At 36.0% G+C, this 16,007-nt stretch overlaps 1 protein-coding gene across 1 annotated transcript; it reads right to left on the minus strand.

Moving 5' to 3' along the window:
* Positions 1 to 3,532: 3,532 nt before the first annotated feature.
* LOC126773436 (uncharacterized) lies at positions 3,533 to 15,585 on the minus strand. The gene is made up of 6 exons (XM_050494392.1): positions 15,439 to 15,585; positions 15,268 to 15,361; positions 12,573 to 12,698; positions 6,213 to 6,307; positions 4,484 to 4,585; positions 3,533 to 3,687 (listed from the first exon to the last, which is right to left on the minus strand). The coding sequence occupies exons 1-6, from the start codon at positions 15,462 to 15,464 to the stop codon at positions 3,549 to 3,551; spliced, it is 582 nt and encodes a 193-aa protein (XP_050350349.1). The 5' UTR covers positions 15,465 to 15,585; the 3' UTR covers positions 3,533 to 3,548.
* Between the last annotated feature and the right edge of the window lie 422 nt (positions 15,586 to 16,007).

A 16,007-nucleotide genomic window follows, 5' to 3' on the forward strand; every position in this document is an offset into this window, starting at 1 on the left:
TTTTTTTTTTATTTAAATTCAGCCTTTCGCATATATATGGTGATTGAGTTTTCACATTCACGCCTAAATATTTAACACACTTTTTTTATTATTAAATTAGATATATATTTTTGAAATTAGAACGTGGCATAAATCTTTGTATCCATAGCATAGATGTTGTTTATCGGAGTACAAAAAAATTACTGATCGTCCAGTGTATGCACAGCGTTACGGTGATCATTTGTATGGAAATTTTGTTGACTTTGTAACTGTACTAGGCGACTTTAATAAAACTATACATGCTAATATCAGTAACGACATTGTGTCATTGACATATTTTTTTTAAAACGATAAAACGTGTAATATGAAAGCTCATCAATTTATGTTGTTGGTATATCTATTTATACAAATAAGAATAACTGAATGACATAAGAATGAAAATATAATCAATATATTTGTTTGTTTACCTTAAATGCTTTTTAAATATTCATGCAAGCAATTAGATTCTTAAGCTCAACTGCCTCTTTGGTTTAGTTCCTGGTTTCTAACGTTTTTTATATTATATGTTAGCAAAGTAAGAAGTAAAGTATTAGCCTGTAAATGTTACAGTGCTAGGTTTACACCTCATCTCCTCTCTTTGAGGAGAATGTTTAGAACTTAATCCAATACTCTACTCCAGTCTGTACGGGTTGCTACATACATGGGATTTATCGTATTTATTGTACATTTTATTCATATTATATACTAGTTATTTTAGTATTGATAATACTTTTACTTTGTTTATTGATATTATTTTATAAATTTATATTAACATTTTTATTTTTTAGTTTGTTTTTATTACAGATTTATGATATTTTTTTAATTATTACAGCACTGCCTATCTTTTACCTTATGAGTTATTTCTTACACCGTTGTTTGCCTGGAAGAGATCCCTGTGTGGAGATAAGGTCACCAAAAGTTGTCGGAAATTTAGAAGTTGGCAGTTTTTAAATGCAGTGCTTCAGAAAACACGTCAAGCTTATACTTGCTTGACAGGTCTGACAGGTCTTACAGATAGTATCGGTTTTGACGTCGTATCTGATTATGAGAACATAGAGTATACTTATGTTTTCACAGACACTTGTATCTTATAATGTGTCATGCACAGTTGGCTAGTTTTCCTTTAGAATCGACCTTGAATGAAATCTTACTGTAGCGAATCGAATTAAAAATACTTACACAGTAATATGAAAATCAAAAATAGTATTTAGACGCTTGCAATACAAGCAACTACAGAAAGGCTTGTCAACAGTAATTTGGCGCTTCGAATGCAAGCAATAAAATCGCTTCACAAACAAAAGGCGGCGCAAACATTTTAATTGGCGTTGAATAAAGCGATGCTTGCTCACTGTTTATTCAGTTCACTTGCATATCAAGGCTTTTGAAGCGCGAATTATCAGTTTTACATTAGGTCAAGTAAATCTTTAATGGTTATTTAAAACGGACTTGGAAACCGCATTTTTATTTTCTTAAATGATAATTTTAATAAATTCAAATAAAATAATTAAGCAAATAAGCGATTTAAAATACTAAAATCGTTCGTTTTAAAATTGCACAGATCATCAAAATTTTGGAAATAGACTGTCTGTTTAAATGTATACAAGTGTGCGCGTAGATACTGCCTCTCGTAAGAGAATTTGATAAAAGTGAATCCGATACGAGCAAAGACATCAGGCACAAGACAAAGAGTTTATGTGTTTTATGGGACAGGGGTGTGAAATCGCAAAATAGTCTAACGACTTATATAACCATGATTTGAACGTGAGACGTTTAAAGCAGCTATGCAATCTAACCATGAGAGATCAGTTCAATAGAAAATAATAAACTAATTACTAATGAGCTTAATTGCGTGTAAGCATCGTTGGATTTTCGTTTGCTTAATTTGTGCTTATAATTCATTTTGTGCTCGGCGGTGAATTGAGACATCGTCAGGAGATTTCCTCAAGTGTCGGATGAAAAACTGTCTAATATGTATCAACTAAACCGCATATGTAGTGAAAAAACAAATTCTTTAAATATTTACAATTTAAATTTCCACGTTTCGTTTACAACTATTCTAACATTACTAATTTGCACTTCTGTCATGTCAGTACTACGTGAAGAAACTGGAAATGAGAATTCTATCGAAAAGTAGAGTAGCAGCCTGTAAATGTCCGATTCTAAAGTTATTACTCGTCAACTTTATGATAAAAAAGAAAGTTACAAATATTTTTATCTTTCGTTTTTATATAAAGTAGCCATTCATCTTGTATTTTTCATATAAATTATATAAAACAGTTTTATGTATTTAGAGTCCACGCCTTATTGCTGCTGTGTATCAATTATTATATAAATACCTGGGCAAGCGAGCTTTGTCTAGTATATATACATTAATGAAAAGGGCAGGTAGGGTTATTTTAGGGCATTAGGTTAAATCGTTGAGCCGTTTCCTTGATTGTAATTATTATTAATTGTAATGTATTTTTTTTACTTTATTATATAGGTACATTCAGTTGCTATACATAAACGCGTAAATACAACTTTCAATCTGAATTTTCAAAGCCTATATTCCGCTTTGAAACGAATAGTCAAGCAATTTACCTATACGCCAATATTTACCGCGTCAGCTATACCGATTGATGGGGCAAACGAGTTGAAAACACCACTGAAATTTGATTCTTATGTCATTAGTGATAGAGTTCACTTATATATTTTAATGTATGACTTGACAGTGTTATCGATAACGATATCTTGATTGTACAACAGATTGGTGTGTTTTTCGCACAAGTATGCGTTTTAGACGGATGAAATAATTGATTTTAGGGAATGAATAGTACCATCGGGTATTGAATAGTGCATGATATGAAAGCAGCTTTTATACTGATTACGATTCGCGTTTTTGTATCGGTTTACGTATTTACATCTCGTTAGTGTGATGTAATATTATGAATGTGTGTGTGAAGTGAATTGCAGTTTTTTTGTAATTAAAACATCCTATTGAGACTTGACATAATGTTACATGATTAAGGTACTGGTGGTAGGAATTTGTGTAAGCCTGTCTGGGTAGGTACGACCTACTCATCAGATATTCTACCGCAAAACAGCAGTACTTGGTATTGTTACAGGTACAAGGATATAACATTTTGGTTCCCAAGATTGGTGGCGCATCATCATCAGGTGGCCCAAATGCTCGTCCACCTTACCTATTCGATGAAAAAATAAGTTCGGATACTTCGAAAATGTCCTATTTAAAAACTTTTCGTAAGATTTGGTATTTGATGTAAAAACTTATAGTTACCACTTTATTAGCTCTTTAATTATTAAAGGATTCGTTAAATATTAAAAACCCACATTACTCAAACCATGGTCAAAAATTTGTGTCGAATTTATCAATGACTTGTATTGCTATTATATTTTCCAATGTGATTCCAATGCCGATAATAATACTGGTGCCGTATTTACAAGGATAAGGTAGTAGTAACGTTTTATTGATTTATTTTGGTCACTGCTTTGAGAGGTTTAATGAAAGAATATACAGCAAAAATCCTTTATTATAATAACATTGAAATTCTCTCGATAGGATTAATTGGGCAAAGAATCGTGTAATCGTCACACTTATTCTCCATTCCCCAGTATTCTGCCTCGTAGTACAAATCCTCGATGTCGTCTTCTGATATGGACGTCGAAGGCCTTAAAAATAAACATTCTGTTTCATACGAATTCAATACTCAGCGGGTTTTTATACCTTCTAATGGATACATCAGAAGCGGAACGCCCGTATACTAAGCACAAATGTGATTGAAAGTAAATAAACTAACATCAGATTTGAAGGCGCGCTTAGTAACCCGTATTTGTAAAACAGAGAAGGCAAAATTTGACAAGACAAAGGCTTTTAGTTTAAAGAAGAATAAAATTCAACCGTATGAATATTTCTTTTGTAAAACAAACGACGACTATTCAGAGGTTCTAGAGGAGGTATCTAGATTTCACACCCCTTTAATGTCTGGTACATTTATTAGATTTCATCCGTGCCGCAATGTTTCACAGTCACCACATGTCCTGATATTACTTTCCTAATATGAAATATTCCACCAGTGGCTTGGAATTTTCAAGTTTATTATAGACACCGTAAATCTCTAAATCGTTTGAATTTATAATGTCAACACTATGGGGTCGGAGTTTAATGAGCTAAAACCATTGCACCAATGTTTGATTGGTTTTGAAATGGAATTGCTTTTATTCGGGTTCAGGTCGACCATATTAGTAGATTTCATGATAATTTGAATATTAGTTCTTGTAATGGAAATTATATAATGTCTCATTGCTGTGCAAAGTCTTTTTCTTGAGGAGATGTGTTGTAGCTTATTTTACAAAACTGTTCTAAAGTGTGTTGTGTATGGTGTAAATTTCACCCGAGACATGTACTTACTCACGATGTTCCAACGAATCCGAGTATTTATAAGTAACTTATCATAAAGTGACTCACGTAAGAATGAGATGAAGTAAATCGCCTAGGATGCCGTTATGCAAGAATTGCGAGGAGTTCTCACAAATGGCTCTGAGTAAGCATAGCCTCGGGTAACCGTGTCTGAAAAATAGAATGAATTAATAAATGAAATTAGAATGTAAAAATCAAGGAATCGTCTTCTCAAGAGCGATTTTCATTGTCTTTAAATTATTAATGTAGCATTTAAAATACATTGGATTTCAAGAGCTTAACAAGGAACTTTAAGGATAATAGGATTTCAATTTAAGGTGTTAATAAATATCATATTATGCTTGTCAAATATACGAAACTGACATAATACACTCAGACAAACACCCTGATTCAGGGCAGGAATCGATTTCACAACCCCGGAGTGGAAATATTGAAACATATTGAAATATATACTTTTGTAATTGTTATAAAATAATAATCATTATAAAGTTAAATATCAATGAACCCAAAATAGCTGTCGATGTGTTCGATAAAGTCTTTAAATAATTCAAGAAAACGTTCTTAAAACTAAAATGAAAGGAAAAGTTTAAAAGACTATAAAAAGTCGGTCGCTCGATGAAGGTGTGTAAAAGTATCTTAATTCGCAGTATTTTATCATTACGTATGTATCTGGCGCTCGCTTGTAATTTATTTGAGATGCTCAGTGGGTCGTGTTCGGCAGTGGAATTACTGGATTAGGAAGCTGGCATGTACCGTCTCTTTATTAGCTTAAGTTTAACCTTAAGTTATGACTTGATAAATTCTTGGCCAGCTTAATAATTCTAATTCTGTTTCTTTAATGTATACGTATATTTATTTTTATAATTTAATGTCTACAAAATAAACAAAGTGTATGTTATAGCGTAGTCCTAATAGGTTGCGCTAATTGATTATTTCAGAATTGATGAATTGCGCTGACAATATCTTTGTTAATGGGTGTATATAGTTTAGCCTTCTTGGTCTAGTGGCTAGCATATAAAACTGTAGATGCCGAGGTCCCAGGTCCGAACCCAGGGTTGGTTTTATAAAAAAATATCGGGGGCTATTGTTAAGAAATTATCAGTAGCAGAAGTTGGCAATGCTTACACCGTTATTTAAAAAGCAAGTGTAGTCTCCTGAATACTTTCCGTTCATATCGGGTTTGTCATCCCATCGGGTTATGAGAGTCAGGTAAGAGAGAGTGCACTTGTGTTTTCGCACACAATAGTGCACTAAGTTATATCTTTTAAGTACCTACGACACAGTATAATACTAGTGTAGTTACTATCGTATATATTGTTTATGTAATATATAGTAACAGCCTGTAAATGTCCCACTGCTGGCCTAAGGCCTCCTCTCCCTTTTGAGGAGAAGGTTTGGATAGGATATTGTTTTTTTTTTTTTTTTTTTCAGCCTTTTGCCGTCCACTGCTGGACGAAAGCCTCCCCCATAGAACGCCAACCATCCCGATCTTGGGCAGTCCGCATCCATCCCGAACCTGCCACCTTTTTTAAATCGTCGGCCCATCTTGTCGCAGGGCGTCCTACACTACGTTTTTGATATTGTTTTTGATACGTATGAATAGCTTAAAATTAATAAAAAAATAACATAATTTGATAATTTGAGCAGTACGCTATCTTCCGTTGCTAATGGCAGCAATGACGGAAATCGGTCAAGAGGATATTAAAATATATGTTTCTCAAATATTCATTAAAACCCTCATATGAATATCACTAATTACGAGCTATTATTATCTTACCTTTCTAGCATATTCTCAATAAATATATAAAAGTTCCGTCGAGTTAAAAATTGATTGCTCTCCCTCGAAGTCCTTAGATGACGAAGACTTGGTGCCTGGAAATTGTTAACCTCGTTTAGTATTGGTTTATATTTTGACAATTTAATAGTATATAATATTTATATTAATAGTATATAATAATTACTATGATTGATATAACAATTATATTTTGTCGTGAAAATAATGGATAAGGACGTCGGTTTATTGCACAAGGAAAAAGCTTTCATTTGATCTGAATTCAATAAAAACTTCTTTGTAACAGTACCGGCTTAGAATAGTACTCCCCCAATCTCATCCCGTGGGTGTCGTAAGAGGCGACTGAGGGACGGGGAAAAGGGGGGATGGGCAGCAGCGTCCCCCCTCCCATAAACATCTTACCCCCTACTGCGCTCGCCAACACGCCTGCCCAGCGCGGCGAGTATGGGCAAACCACCTCCCTAAATGGCAGATGCGCCCAAAAAAAGGCCCCCAGTTACCGGCAAGCCCGCTAGGCCCGACCAAGGTAGCGGTCGCGGTATCGGCAGGGCAGGGGGTGCTAAGAATCACCGGTTCACGGCAGGCTACCGTATAAAACGACTGAAAATGGCAACGTATAATGGACGCTCGATGAGGCTGGACCATCACCTCGCCGAATTAGAAGTAGAGTTAAGTCATATAAACTGGCATATACTGGGGTTATCTGAAGTCCGAAGACAGGGGGAGGACACGATAACTCTAGAGTCCGGTAACTTACTCTACTTCCGCGAAGGTGATAACCTCTCCCAGGGTGGTGTCGGTTTTCTAGTCAAAAAGGATCTCATTAGCAGCATTGTGGAAATCAGTAGTGTGTCGAACCGGGTAGCGTACCTTGTCCTAAAACTTTCCGACAGGTACTCCCTGAAGGTTGTACAGGTATATGCGCCAACTTCGACATACTCTGATGATGTGGTCGAAGCGATGTACGAGGACATCGCAAAGGCCCTCAACGACACCTCGAGGGCCCACTACAATGTTGTTATGGGAGACTTTAATGCTAAAGTGGGAGTACAAGATAGCGGTGAATCGAAAGTCGGACCTTACGGCTTGGGCTGCAGAAATCACAGGGGGCAAATGCTGGTAAACTTCCTCGAAGCGCAGGGGCTTTTTTTGATGAATTCTTTCTTTCAAAAGAAGCCTCAGAGGAGGTGGACCTGGCGAAGCCCCGATAACGTGACAAGGAACGAGATAGACTTTATCATCTCGAATAAAAGGCACATATTTAGAGATGTTTCAGTGATCAACAGGTTTAATACCGGAAGTGATCACCGCTTGGTTCGAGGCACTCTAAATATCAACTTAAAAGCCGAAAGATCGAGAATGATGAGGTCTACTCTCCGACCTACCATGCTCCAAGCTGCTCAAGGCTCCGAAAAGTTCCAAATGGAACTTCAAAATAAATTCACCGCGTTGGAAACCATAAGCAGCATTGATGAGAGAACCGACACGCTGGTCAAAATACTGCAAAACACATCCCGCAAGTGTTTTCCGCCACAGAGAAGAGACAACGCACCAAAACTCTCTGCTGAGACACTCGAGCTCATGAGAAAACGACGAGAACTACCATCGTTTTTGTCAGATAAGGCCTTAAACCGAACAATAAAAACGCTGACGCGACGCGATCTCCGACGCTCCAATACCCGTGCCATCAAGGCTGCGATTGAGCAAAATCGGGGATCGAAAGTGTTCGCTCGCAAGTTTGGGAGGCCGCGTCTGACAAAACTTAAAACTGAAAATGGTGGGGTCGTTACCTCTAGGCCTGAGATTATCGGAGAAGTAGAGAGGTTTTATGGGCAGTTGTTCTCTTCAAGATCGGATAAACCCATGGGAATCAGTATTGATGACCAGCGCGCCCCTCTTATGCGCCATTACTCCGAGGAGCTCCCGGTCGTTGACCAAGGAGAGATTAGGGCGGCTCTAGAACAGCTTAAAAACAACAAATCTCCGGGAGATGACGGAATCACAACAGAGTTGCTTAAGGCAGGCGGGACTCCGGTCCTGAAAGAGCTAGCAAGCCTCTTTAATTCCGTCATCCAACATGGCAAGACCCCGGAAACGTGGAGCGGGAGTGAGGTGGTACTGTTTTTCAAGAAAGGTGATAAAACCCTCTTGAAAAACTACAGACCAATCTCCCTCCTGAGTCACGTGTATAAGCTGTTCTCAAGAGTCGTCACGAACCGTCTCGCCAGACGACTTGACGAGTTCCAGCCCCCAGAGCAAGCCGGCTTTCGATCAGGCTACAGCACCGTGGACCACATCCATACTGTTCGGCAGATTGTGCAGAAGACCGAAGAGTACAATCAGCCGCTGTGTATGGCATTTGTGGACTACGAGAAAGCCTTCGACTCCATCGAAACCTGGGCAGTGCTCGACTCATTGCAGAGATGTCATATCGATTGGAGATATATCGAGGTACTGAGATGTCTGTACAACGCCGCTACAATGACTGTCCACATCCAGGACTGTAAGACGAAGGCGATCCAATTGCGCAGAGGGGTGAGACAGGGGGATGTAATATCCCCGAAACTGTTCACCAACGCGTTGGAAGACGTTTTCAAAACGCTGGATTGGACTAGGTATGGAGTCAATGTAAACGGCGAGTACATCTCACACCTTCGATTTGCCGACGATATCGTCATCATAGCAGAGTCGCTGGAACAACTCACCGAAATGCTGCGTAGCCTAGGCGAGTCTTCCCGGTGTGTCGGTCTCGGCATGAACTTGGACAAGACCAAGGTCATGTTCAATAGGCATGTCGTGCCGGGACCGATATACGTCGAGGGCAAACCTCTCGAAGTTGTTAGTGAATATACCTACCTAGGACAGATTATACAAATCGGTAGGAACAACTTCGAGAAGGAAGCCGATCGAAGAATTCGCTTGGGATGGGCAGCATTTGGCAACCTTCGTCAAGTCCTCAAGTCGTCTATACCGCAATGTTTGAAGACGAAAGTCTTCAACCAATGCGTCTTACCTGCCATGACATACGGTGCCGAAACGTGGACACTAACTGCGGGACTAGTCCACAAATTCAAAGTCGCTCAGCGTGCTATGGAGCGAGCTATGCTCGGAGTATCTTTGAAGGATAAGATCAGAAATGAGATTATCCGGAAAAGAACCGGAGTCACCGACATAGCTTGCAAAATTAGCAGGCTGAAGTGGCAGTGGGCTGGTCACGTATGTCGTAGGACCGATGGCCGTTGGAGCAGACGAGTCCTAGAGTGGAGACCGCGAATCGGCAAGCGCAGCGTAGGGCGCCCTCCAGCCAGGTGGACCGACGACCTTAAGAAGGTGGCGGGCACCAACTGGATGCGGAAGGCGGAGGACAGGGAGCTTTGGCGCACCTTGGGAGAGGCCTATGTTCAGCAGTGGACAACGATTGGCTGTTGATTGATTGATTGTAACAGTAGTCATTATATTAAGAAATCGAAGTATATTTAATATTTATATAAACACGACGTTTTTGTCACTGAGAGACTTTTCAAGTCTGAGGATTTATATATTATATGCAACTAAAACAATTCTCATCAAAACAGTTTTTTTATTTAGTGCTTGAATGGTATAAAAGGAATAGGTTAAAAGGCAAAAATTAAGGAAATAAGGCAAACATATTCCGATGGATATAAGCAAACAAAAATCATAATCGATTATGAAACTAGAACGTGAATACATAAAACAAAGCAATTAATTAATATTATGTATTTAAGTAGTCTTTCAGTCATAATTAAATATTTATTAATTAAATATTAATTTATAAAATGCATTAAGATAATGAAAATTTTACAACAAATATGGATGCCGTTGGAAAGCGCGGACGTTAATAAAATTAAACAACATTTAAGCTGATGTTATAATGATTGGTGGCCTGGAAGAGATAGCTATGTAGCGATAAGGTCACCAAAATTGTATGCTACTTTTGTTTAGGCTGTATCCGTTTTGTATTTTTTTCTTCTCTTTGTGGTGTAAAATAAAGTATAAAGTAATAATTGGCTGTATTCAGATGTTAGGTATATAAAATTACCTATCTGCTTCCTTGGGGTTTAAGCTTCTTACATATACAGCCGTGAATTCGTAGACAGAGTTACTTTTTCATTTATAATATCCTTGGAATTGAGATTTTGAGATTATAAAAATCGACACCGTTTGATTGACAACATCAAATTTGGCACATTATATGTATTTTTTGGATTGAATTAGATAATTTTTGTAATTATACATTTTGTTGTATTTAATTTTAATCAAGCGATCGCTATGACTATTGGTAAAAAGAAAGAAAGGGCATACACCTGTATGCCCTTTCTTTGTCTACCAATAGTCATAGCGATCGCTAGTATAGTGTCTGTTATTGTCATAGCTCGATAGTATAGTGTCTGTTATTGTATCAAAGCCTGCCTCGTTGGTCTAGTGGCTTGATATAAGGCCGCAGACCTAAAGGTCCTGGGTTCAATTCCCAAGTCGGGCCAGTAAAAAGTGATTGGGTTTTTCTGTCAGAAAACTCCCGTGCCTTGGAAAGCACGTAAAGCCGTTGGTCCTGCGCCTGAATTCTTTTCGGTCGTGTCGGATTGCCGTCCCATCCGATTATGAGAATTAGGGAATATAAAGTGCACCTGTGTGTACACACACTCTTGTGCACTATAATATCTCCTGCGTAGTTGCCTAATCTCTCTTGAGATTGGCCGCCATGGCCGAAATCGGTCTGGAGGATATTATTATTGTATTCAAAAGTGTCGTAAAATACTATATAGTTTACTACCAAACTGTTCCTAGGGGTAATAAGTTTCAAAATTATTGAAAAGAACAAGGAGAACATGAGATAAAGCGTGAAACCTCTATCAGCACTCTTCGGGGGTAAAAAACTCGTATGTCGTGACAGCAATAAGTGTTCCACATTACTTCCTGTATATTATTAAATCAATAACAAAAATATACTTATTTTACTACTCTCTTTTTATGTATTATAATTTATATAAATCTTCTATTTGTTGGGCTTCTCGTGACGTTTAAGTACTTTTATTAATTATAAAAGCGGTATAAGTGTACAAATTCCACAACCCAAGCACGTCACTTCTAACACTATGTCTCAATGAAACCAATACTTTCAGATGAAAATTTTCATTTTACTTAAATAATATTAAAAAAATAATCTTTTCTACGTAATTCAAATATAACGAACTATATTATTTAACTGACTACTAACGCCATCTATTATCACGTAACAAAAAACTTTTAACATGTATCAAAACTTTTTACTTATTATAATGTAAGAACTTTGACAAGCGGTAAATCAAATATAAGTGCTGGACCATCTCGTTATAAACACTTTTGTTACTATTTTGCCCGAAGTAAATGTCATACAATTAATTTCAATCGTATTGTCTACGGTTCTGCCACATTAACACCGATGGCCTCAATTAGTGGATAACTCTGGCCTTATCATTACGTTAAATAATTGAATTTAAAACAAGACCAGACATTTTAATTTACACGTATTTTATAAATGGCATTCATTTATGTGGCAAACAAAACAGGAAAATGCGATTACGAAATGAAATAAGTTAGTTACTTGGTGCTTTGTGTTGGCTTTGTGCAAGCTCGTCTCGGTAGATACCACTCACTCAGATATTCTACCGCAAAACGGCAGTACATAGTATTGTTGTATTCGGGTTTGAAAGGCGAATGAAGGTGTGCGTGTGTTTGAATTACTACTTCTTCTAAACAGCTACATCGATTTATTTTGGTACTTACGATACCATCTGAATGGTTCTATATGAACCCTTACAAAATATTTGTCATTTATCATTGTGTCACTACAAGTCAGACCCCAAAACGTGTGTATGTAATTTTATGTATTCACTTTTTAAACAGATTCCGAGAAATAATTCGATAACGTGTTCTTGTAACATAAATGTAGAAAAATTAATGTGCACACAAATGATCATACAAGACGTAAGCTTAATTAAATAAAAAAAAAAATTGGACAAAGCCGGGTTTGTTGCAATAAGAGATCTCTTCTAGCTAACCTTTAAGGTACTAAGAATCATCATTTGGTACATAAAAAGCATTAAAGTTCGTTCTTATAACACAATTAAAATAATTATATTTTAGATATGTATGTAAATTTTTTTGAGTTGTTTCTTTCCAAGAAGCTGGTAGATTTTTGGCAATCAATAAGCAAGTGTAATGCTTCTTTCTCAAATAAAGACTATTATTAGGCTCTTGTTAGAATTTTGAATCGTTATTTTACTAAATTAAATTAAAAGCTACTACTATAACATTTTTATGTAGACTTCATTTTGCAATACTTACGTCAATATCACCAAGCAATGGTTCCAAGTAGGTTGCGTTGTCCACGTTATAGTAATTCGCTTCGAAAAACCAAGCTACGCTCACCAATGAGTCGGTTGGTAGCGGAACAGACACCGTTGCGAAAACCTATTTAAAAAAACAATTTTAAATTTAGATTACGTTCTTTAATTCAAATATATTTAAAGTAACGTTACAAATGCAATTTACTCGGTAAGGGTTTTTTGAAAGTTAGTATTGTTGTCTTTTGGTAAAATGGTGGCACAAGGGACATAACATTTTAGTTGACATTTTTTATTGTGCCAATGTCTATGGACCGTGGTGATCACTTAATATAAATGTTAAATAAAAAAAATATTTGAGATTGCGGGTTCAAATTTGACAAGTAGTAGTAAGTTTTCATGTACTTATGCTTATAGTGCGTTATGTGCATTATGGAAATATATCACACACACAATCACCACGACACACACTACGATAAGCTTCATTACAAAAAAAATTGTGTACCTAAATATAAATAAAATTACATACTCTTTACATAAATACATATTTATATCGTGCGGAGAATTAAACACCGGCAGGGGAAATGATATGGTCGGCGTTCATATGTGAAGTTTTTTTTAATCAACACGTAATATTAAATATTTAAATCCTTATTTATAAATATTGTTTTGTAATATAAGGTGTAGTGCGATTCTATATGAACTCACTTCATTAGTCACCCGTGAAATATTGAAAACCAACTTATGGTGATATACAATTTCGATGCATGTATTCTTAAAATGTTATAACTATTAAGATCAATGTCGCATATCACCTTCTGACATTTGTCGAACGTTATCTGCGGTGAATTTCGTGTTTGTTCTAACAGAAAAGCATTAAAGGTATCAAATTAAACTGATTTCTTCCTTTCTGTCATCATTGATTTGACATTCGAAAGGTCATGCTCATCCTGAGCATTACTAAACTTAACATACCTTAAGCAATATCTATTTGTAAAACTGATTTACTTTAGTTACAAATTATATATTATGCTAATATATAGCTAATGCTAAAGTTATATGTAGATATATTTTATATAGATGTCAACATAATTTTCTAATGTAAGTTGTGAGATGCATTTGGTAACTTGCCAAATGAAATCCTGCTTCCGACCGGAATATATCGAATATATGTACGTCGAATCCACGATCATCTAAAAGGGTTCGAATAACGTTTAATTTGTTGACTTTGTTACTTGCATTATGTAATTTGTCATAATATATTAAAAATATGTATCATCTTTGGATTTTTGAAATTCGAATATTTTTCTTGTTCTTTCTTTTTCTTAGAACGTGTTTATATTTGCCGTCATCGATTATGCAAGTTATTAAATTTAAAGGGCTTGTAAGATACATATCAATTGTTTACGCATACATTTCACTATTGTGAAAAAAATGTCCATAGTTGTCCTCAAAATGTTTTCTGACAAATGTTTCTATAAGATTTTTAAATCATGAGATGAATGTTATTAATAACAAAGAGAAGAAGAAGTAGTATTTTCTGGAATTTCAACTAACTATGTCTGTTAAGATTAGAAAAAACGTTCCACTCCCTGGACCATCTCGTCTCTTCGTGTGTTTGACAGGTTGATAATGTCAGAAGTTTTAAGTTGTCAAGCTACAGAAGCGCACTGAAAATCTTCGCACGTGTACTTTCGCTGCTTTGTATTCAAACATATGAGCCATCGCTCACAGCCTCCCACGCACAACGCGGGAATATTAATTCATGTTCGTCGAAATTCATATGGTGTGTTTATTCACAGCCAGTCGCTAGTGTGCATTGGCTTTTGGTAAATAACCCGTTAATCTCGTCATTAGTTTCTAACGATTATAAGGTCACGGGTTTCAATTCCTGGTTGGGCCAATAATAGCGAATAAGTTTTGCTCATTGGTTTGCATTTCGGTACTTTTAACCGTGGACCCTGCGCCTGACCTCTCTAGTTTTTTTTTTATGTAAGTGGAGGCAAACTACGAGGAGGCTCACCTGATGGAAAGCGACTATCACAGTTCATGGACACCTGCGACACTCGAGAACTTGCAGGTGCGTTGTCGGCCTTTAAGGAATACGCTCTTCTTGAAGGTTTCTATGTCATATCAGTTCGGAAAAATCGCCGGTGAAAGCTGGTTCCAAAGAGTAGTTATGCCAGGCAGGAAATGCCTTAAAAATCGCGTTGTTGTCTGATTTTATTCTCTTTAGTTGTGTTGGATTATCGTACTAATATAATACTTTGATTGGTAATTTACATTGTACCATTATCTATGTATAGCTTGTGTGCTGTAAATATCTGAGTAGTTGGCCAGAATTTCAAAAAATGGTAGCCGGAAAAGGTTCTTTTAAAAGAATTATTTTTATTATCCATATTTACGTTCAATTTTAGGTTATTATAAACCAGACTAGTACGTTGCCCTTTATAACATCGTAAACTATCCGTATCAGTTTTAAAACATCTGAATTACTAACGATATTATTTATAAAATAGAACCTTTTGAAATTATATAACTTTAAATAATGACTATTACCGCTGCAAAATCCAACGTGTATTTTAAGACATGTAATAAATGGAAACACCGTAAGCAACTATTCGTGTTTTATAACTATATAAAGATAAAAATTAGTACATTTTAAATGTATATGTAATATATGGGCTAATACTTACTCCCCATTGTGTACTTGGTGTGAATAATAGATATCTTCTTTGTCTTTTCAATGCTGTTATTCGTGTGTTAAGTGCTACTTGAAGCCAAAAGATCCTGAGAAAAAGAAAACTTATTAATATGAATATAAATCGATAAATTCGATCGAATTTATTTATCGTATTTATACGTACATAATAAATTTGCTATATATCCACATAACTTCAATCAGTATAATCTTGCTAATTTCTTAAAACGACTACCCGACTTGGAATTAACATCGTATATGTTCAAGAACATAACTGCATATTGCAAATGAACTAAAAACTAAAGCATTATTATTTTCTGCTTAACGAATTTAGATTTTATTTTTTAAGATAAAAAGGTCATTTTTGATTGTTCGTCTGACACAAGATATGTGATACTAATATGAGCTTTGCGCAAACATGGAGATCACGGCTAACGTTCGTCATAGGTTTATTGGGATAACAAATTTGTTAAGCTGTACTTTCTATGTGTGTACATTCACGACACCATTCAGATATTTTACTAGAACTATATTTATCCATTTTAAATATCAATTTAGCTTTCATTTCTTTGAAAATCCAGAGAATTATAATAATTCCAGATCTGATATCAATGAATTGAGATAGTTCCGCTTGATTTTTATTTTGAATAGGTTCGTTAGATTAGTGGCTACCTCATTTTACTGCTAGTCGATAATAATATTGAGTTTTAATGTCGATAAATTCTCAGACGCGGT

The sequence above is a fragment of the Nymphalis io genome, chromosome 14 (assembly GCF_905147045.1).
Source record: "Nymphalis io chromosome 14, ilAglIoxx1.1, whole genome shotgun sequence".
In the NCBI taxonomy this organism is placed as follows: domain Eukaryota; kingdom Metazoa; phylum Arthropoda; class Insecta; order Lepidoptera; family Nymphalidae; genus Nymphalis; species Nymphalis io.

Bases quoted from the DNA above. Each gene is read 5' to 3' on its own strand.
- LOC126773436 (XM_050494392.1), bottom strand. From the start codon at position 15,464: ATGTGGATATATAGCAAATTTATTAT. The intron at 15,362-15,438 runs GTACGTATAAAT...TCTTTTTCTCAG, and splicing joins ATATATAGCAAATTTATTAT to GATCTTTTGGCTTCAAGTAG. The intron at 3,688-4,483 runs GTGAGTCACTTT...TTTATTTTTAAG, and splicing joins TTACTTCATCTCATTCTTAC to GCCTTCGACGTCCATATCAG.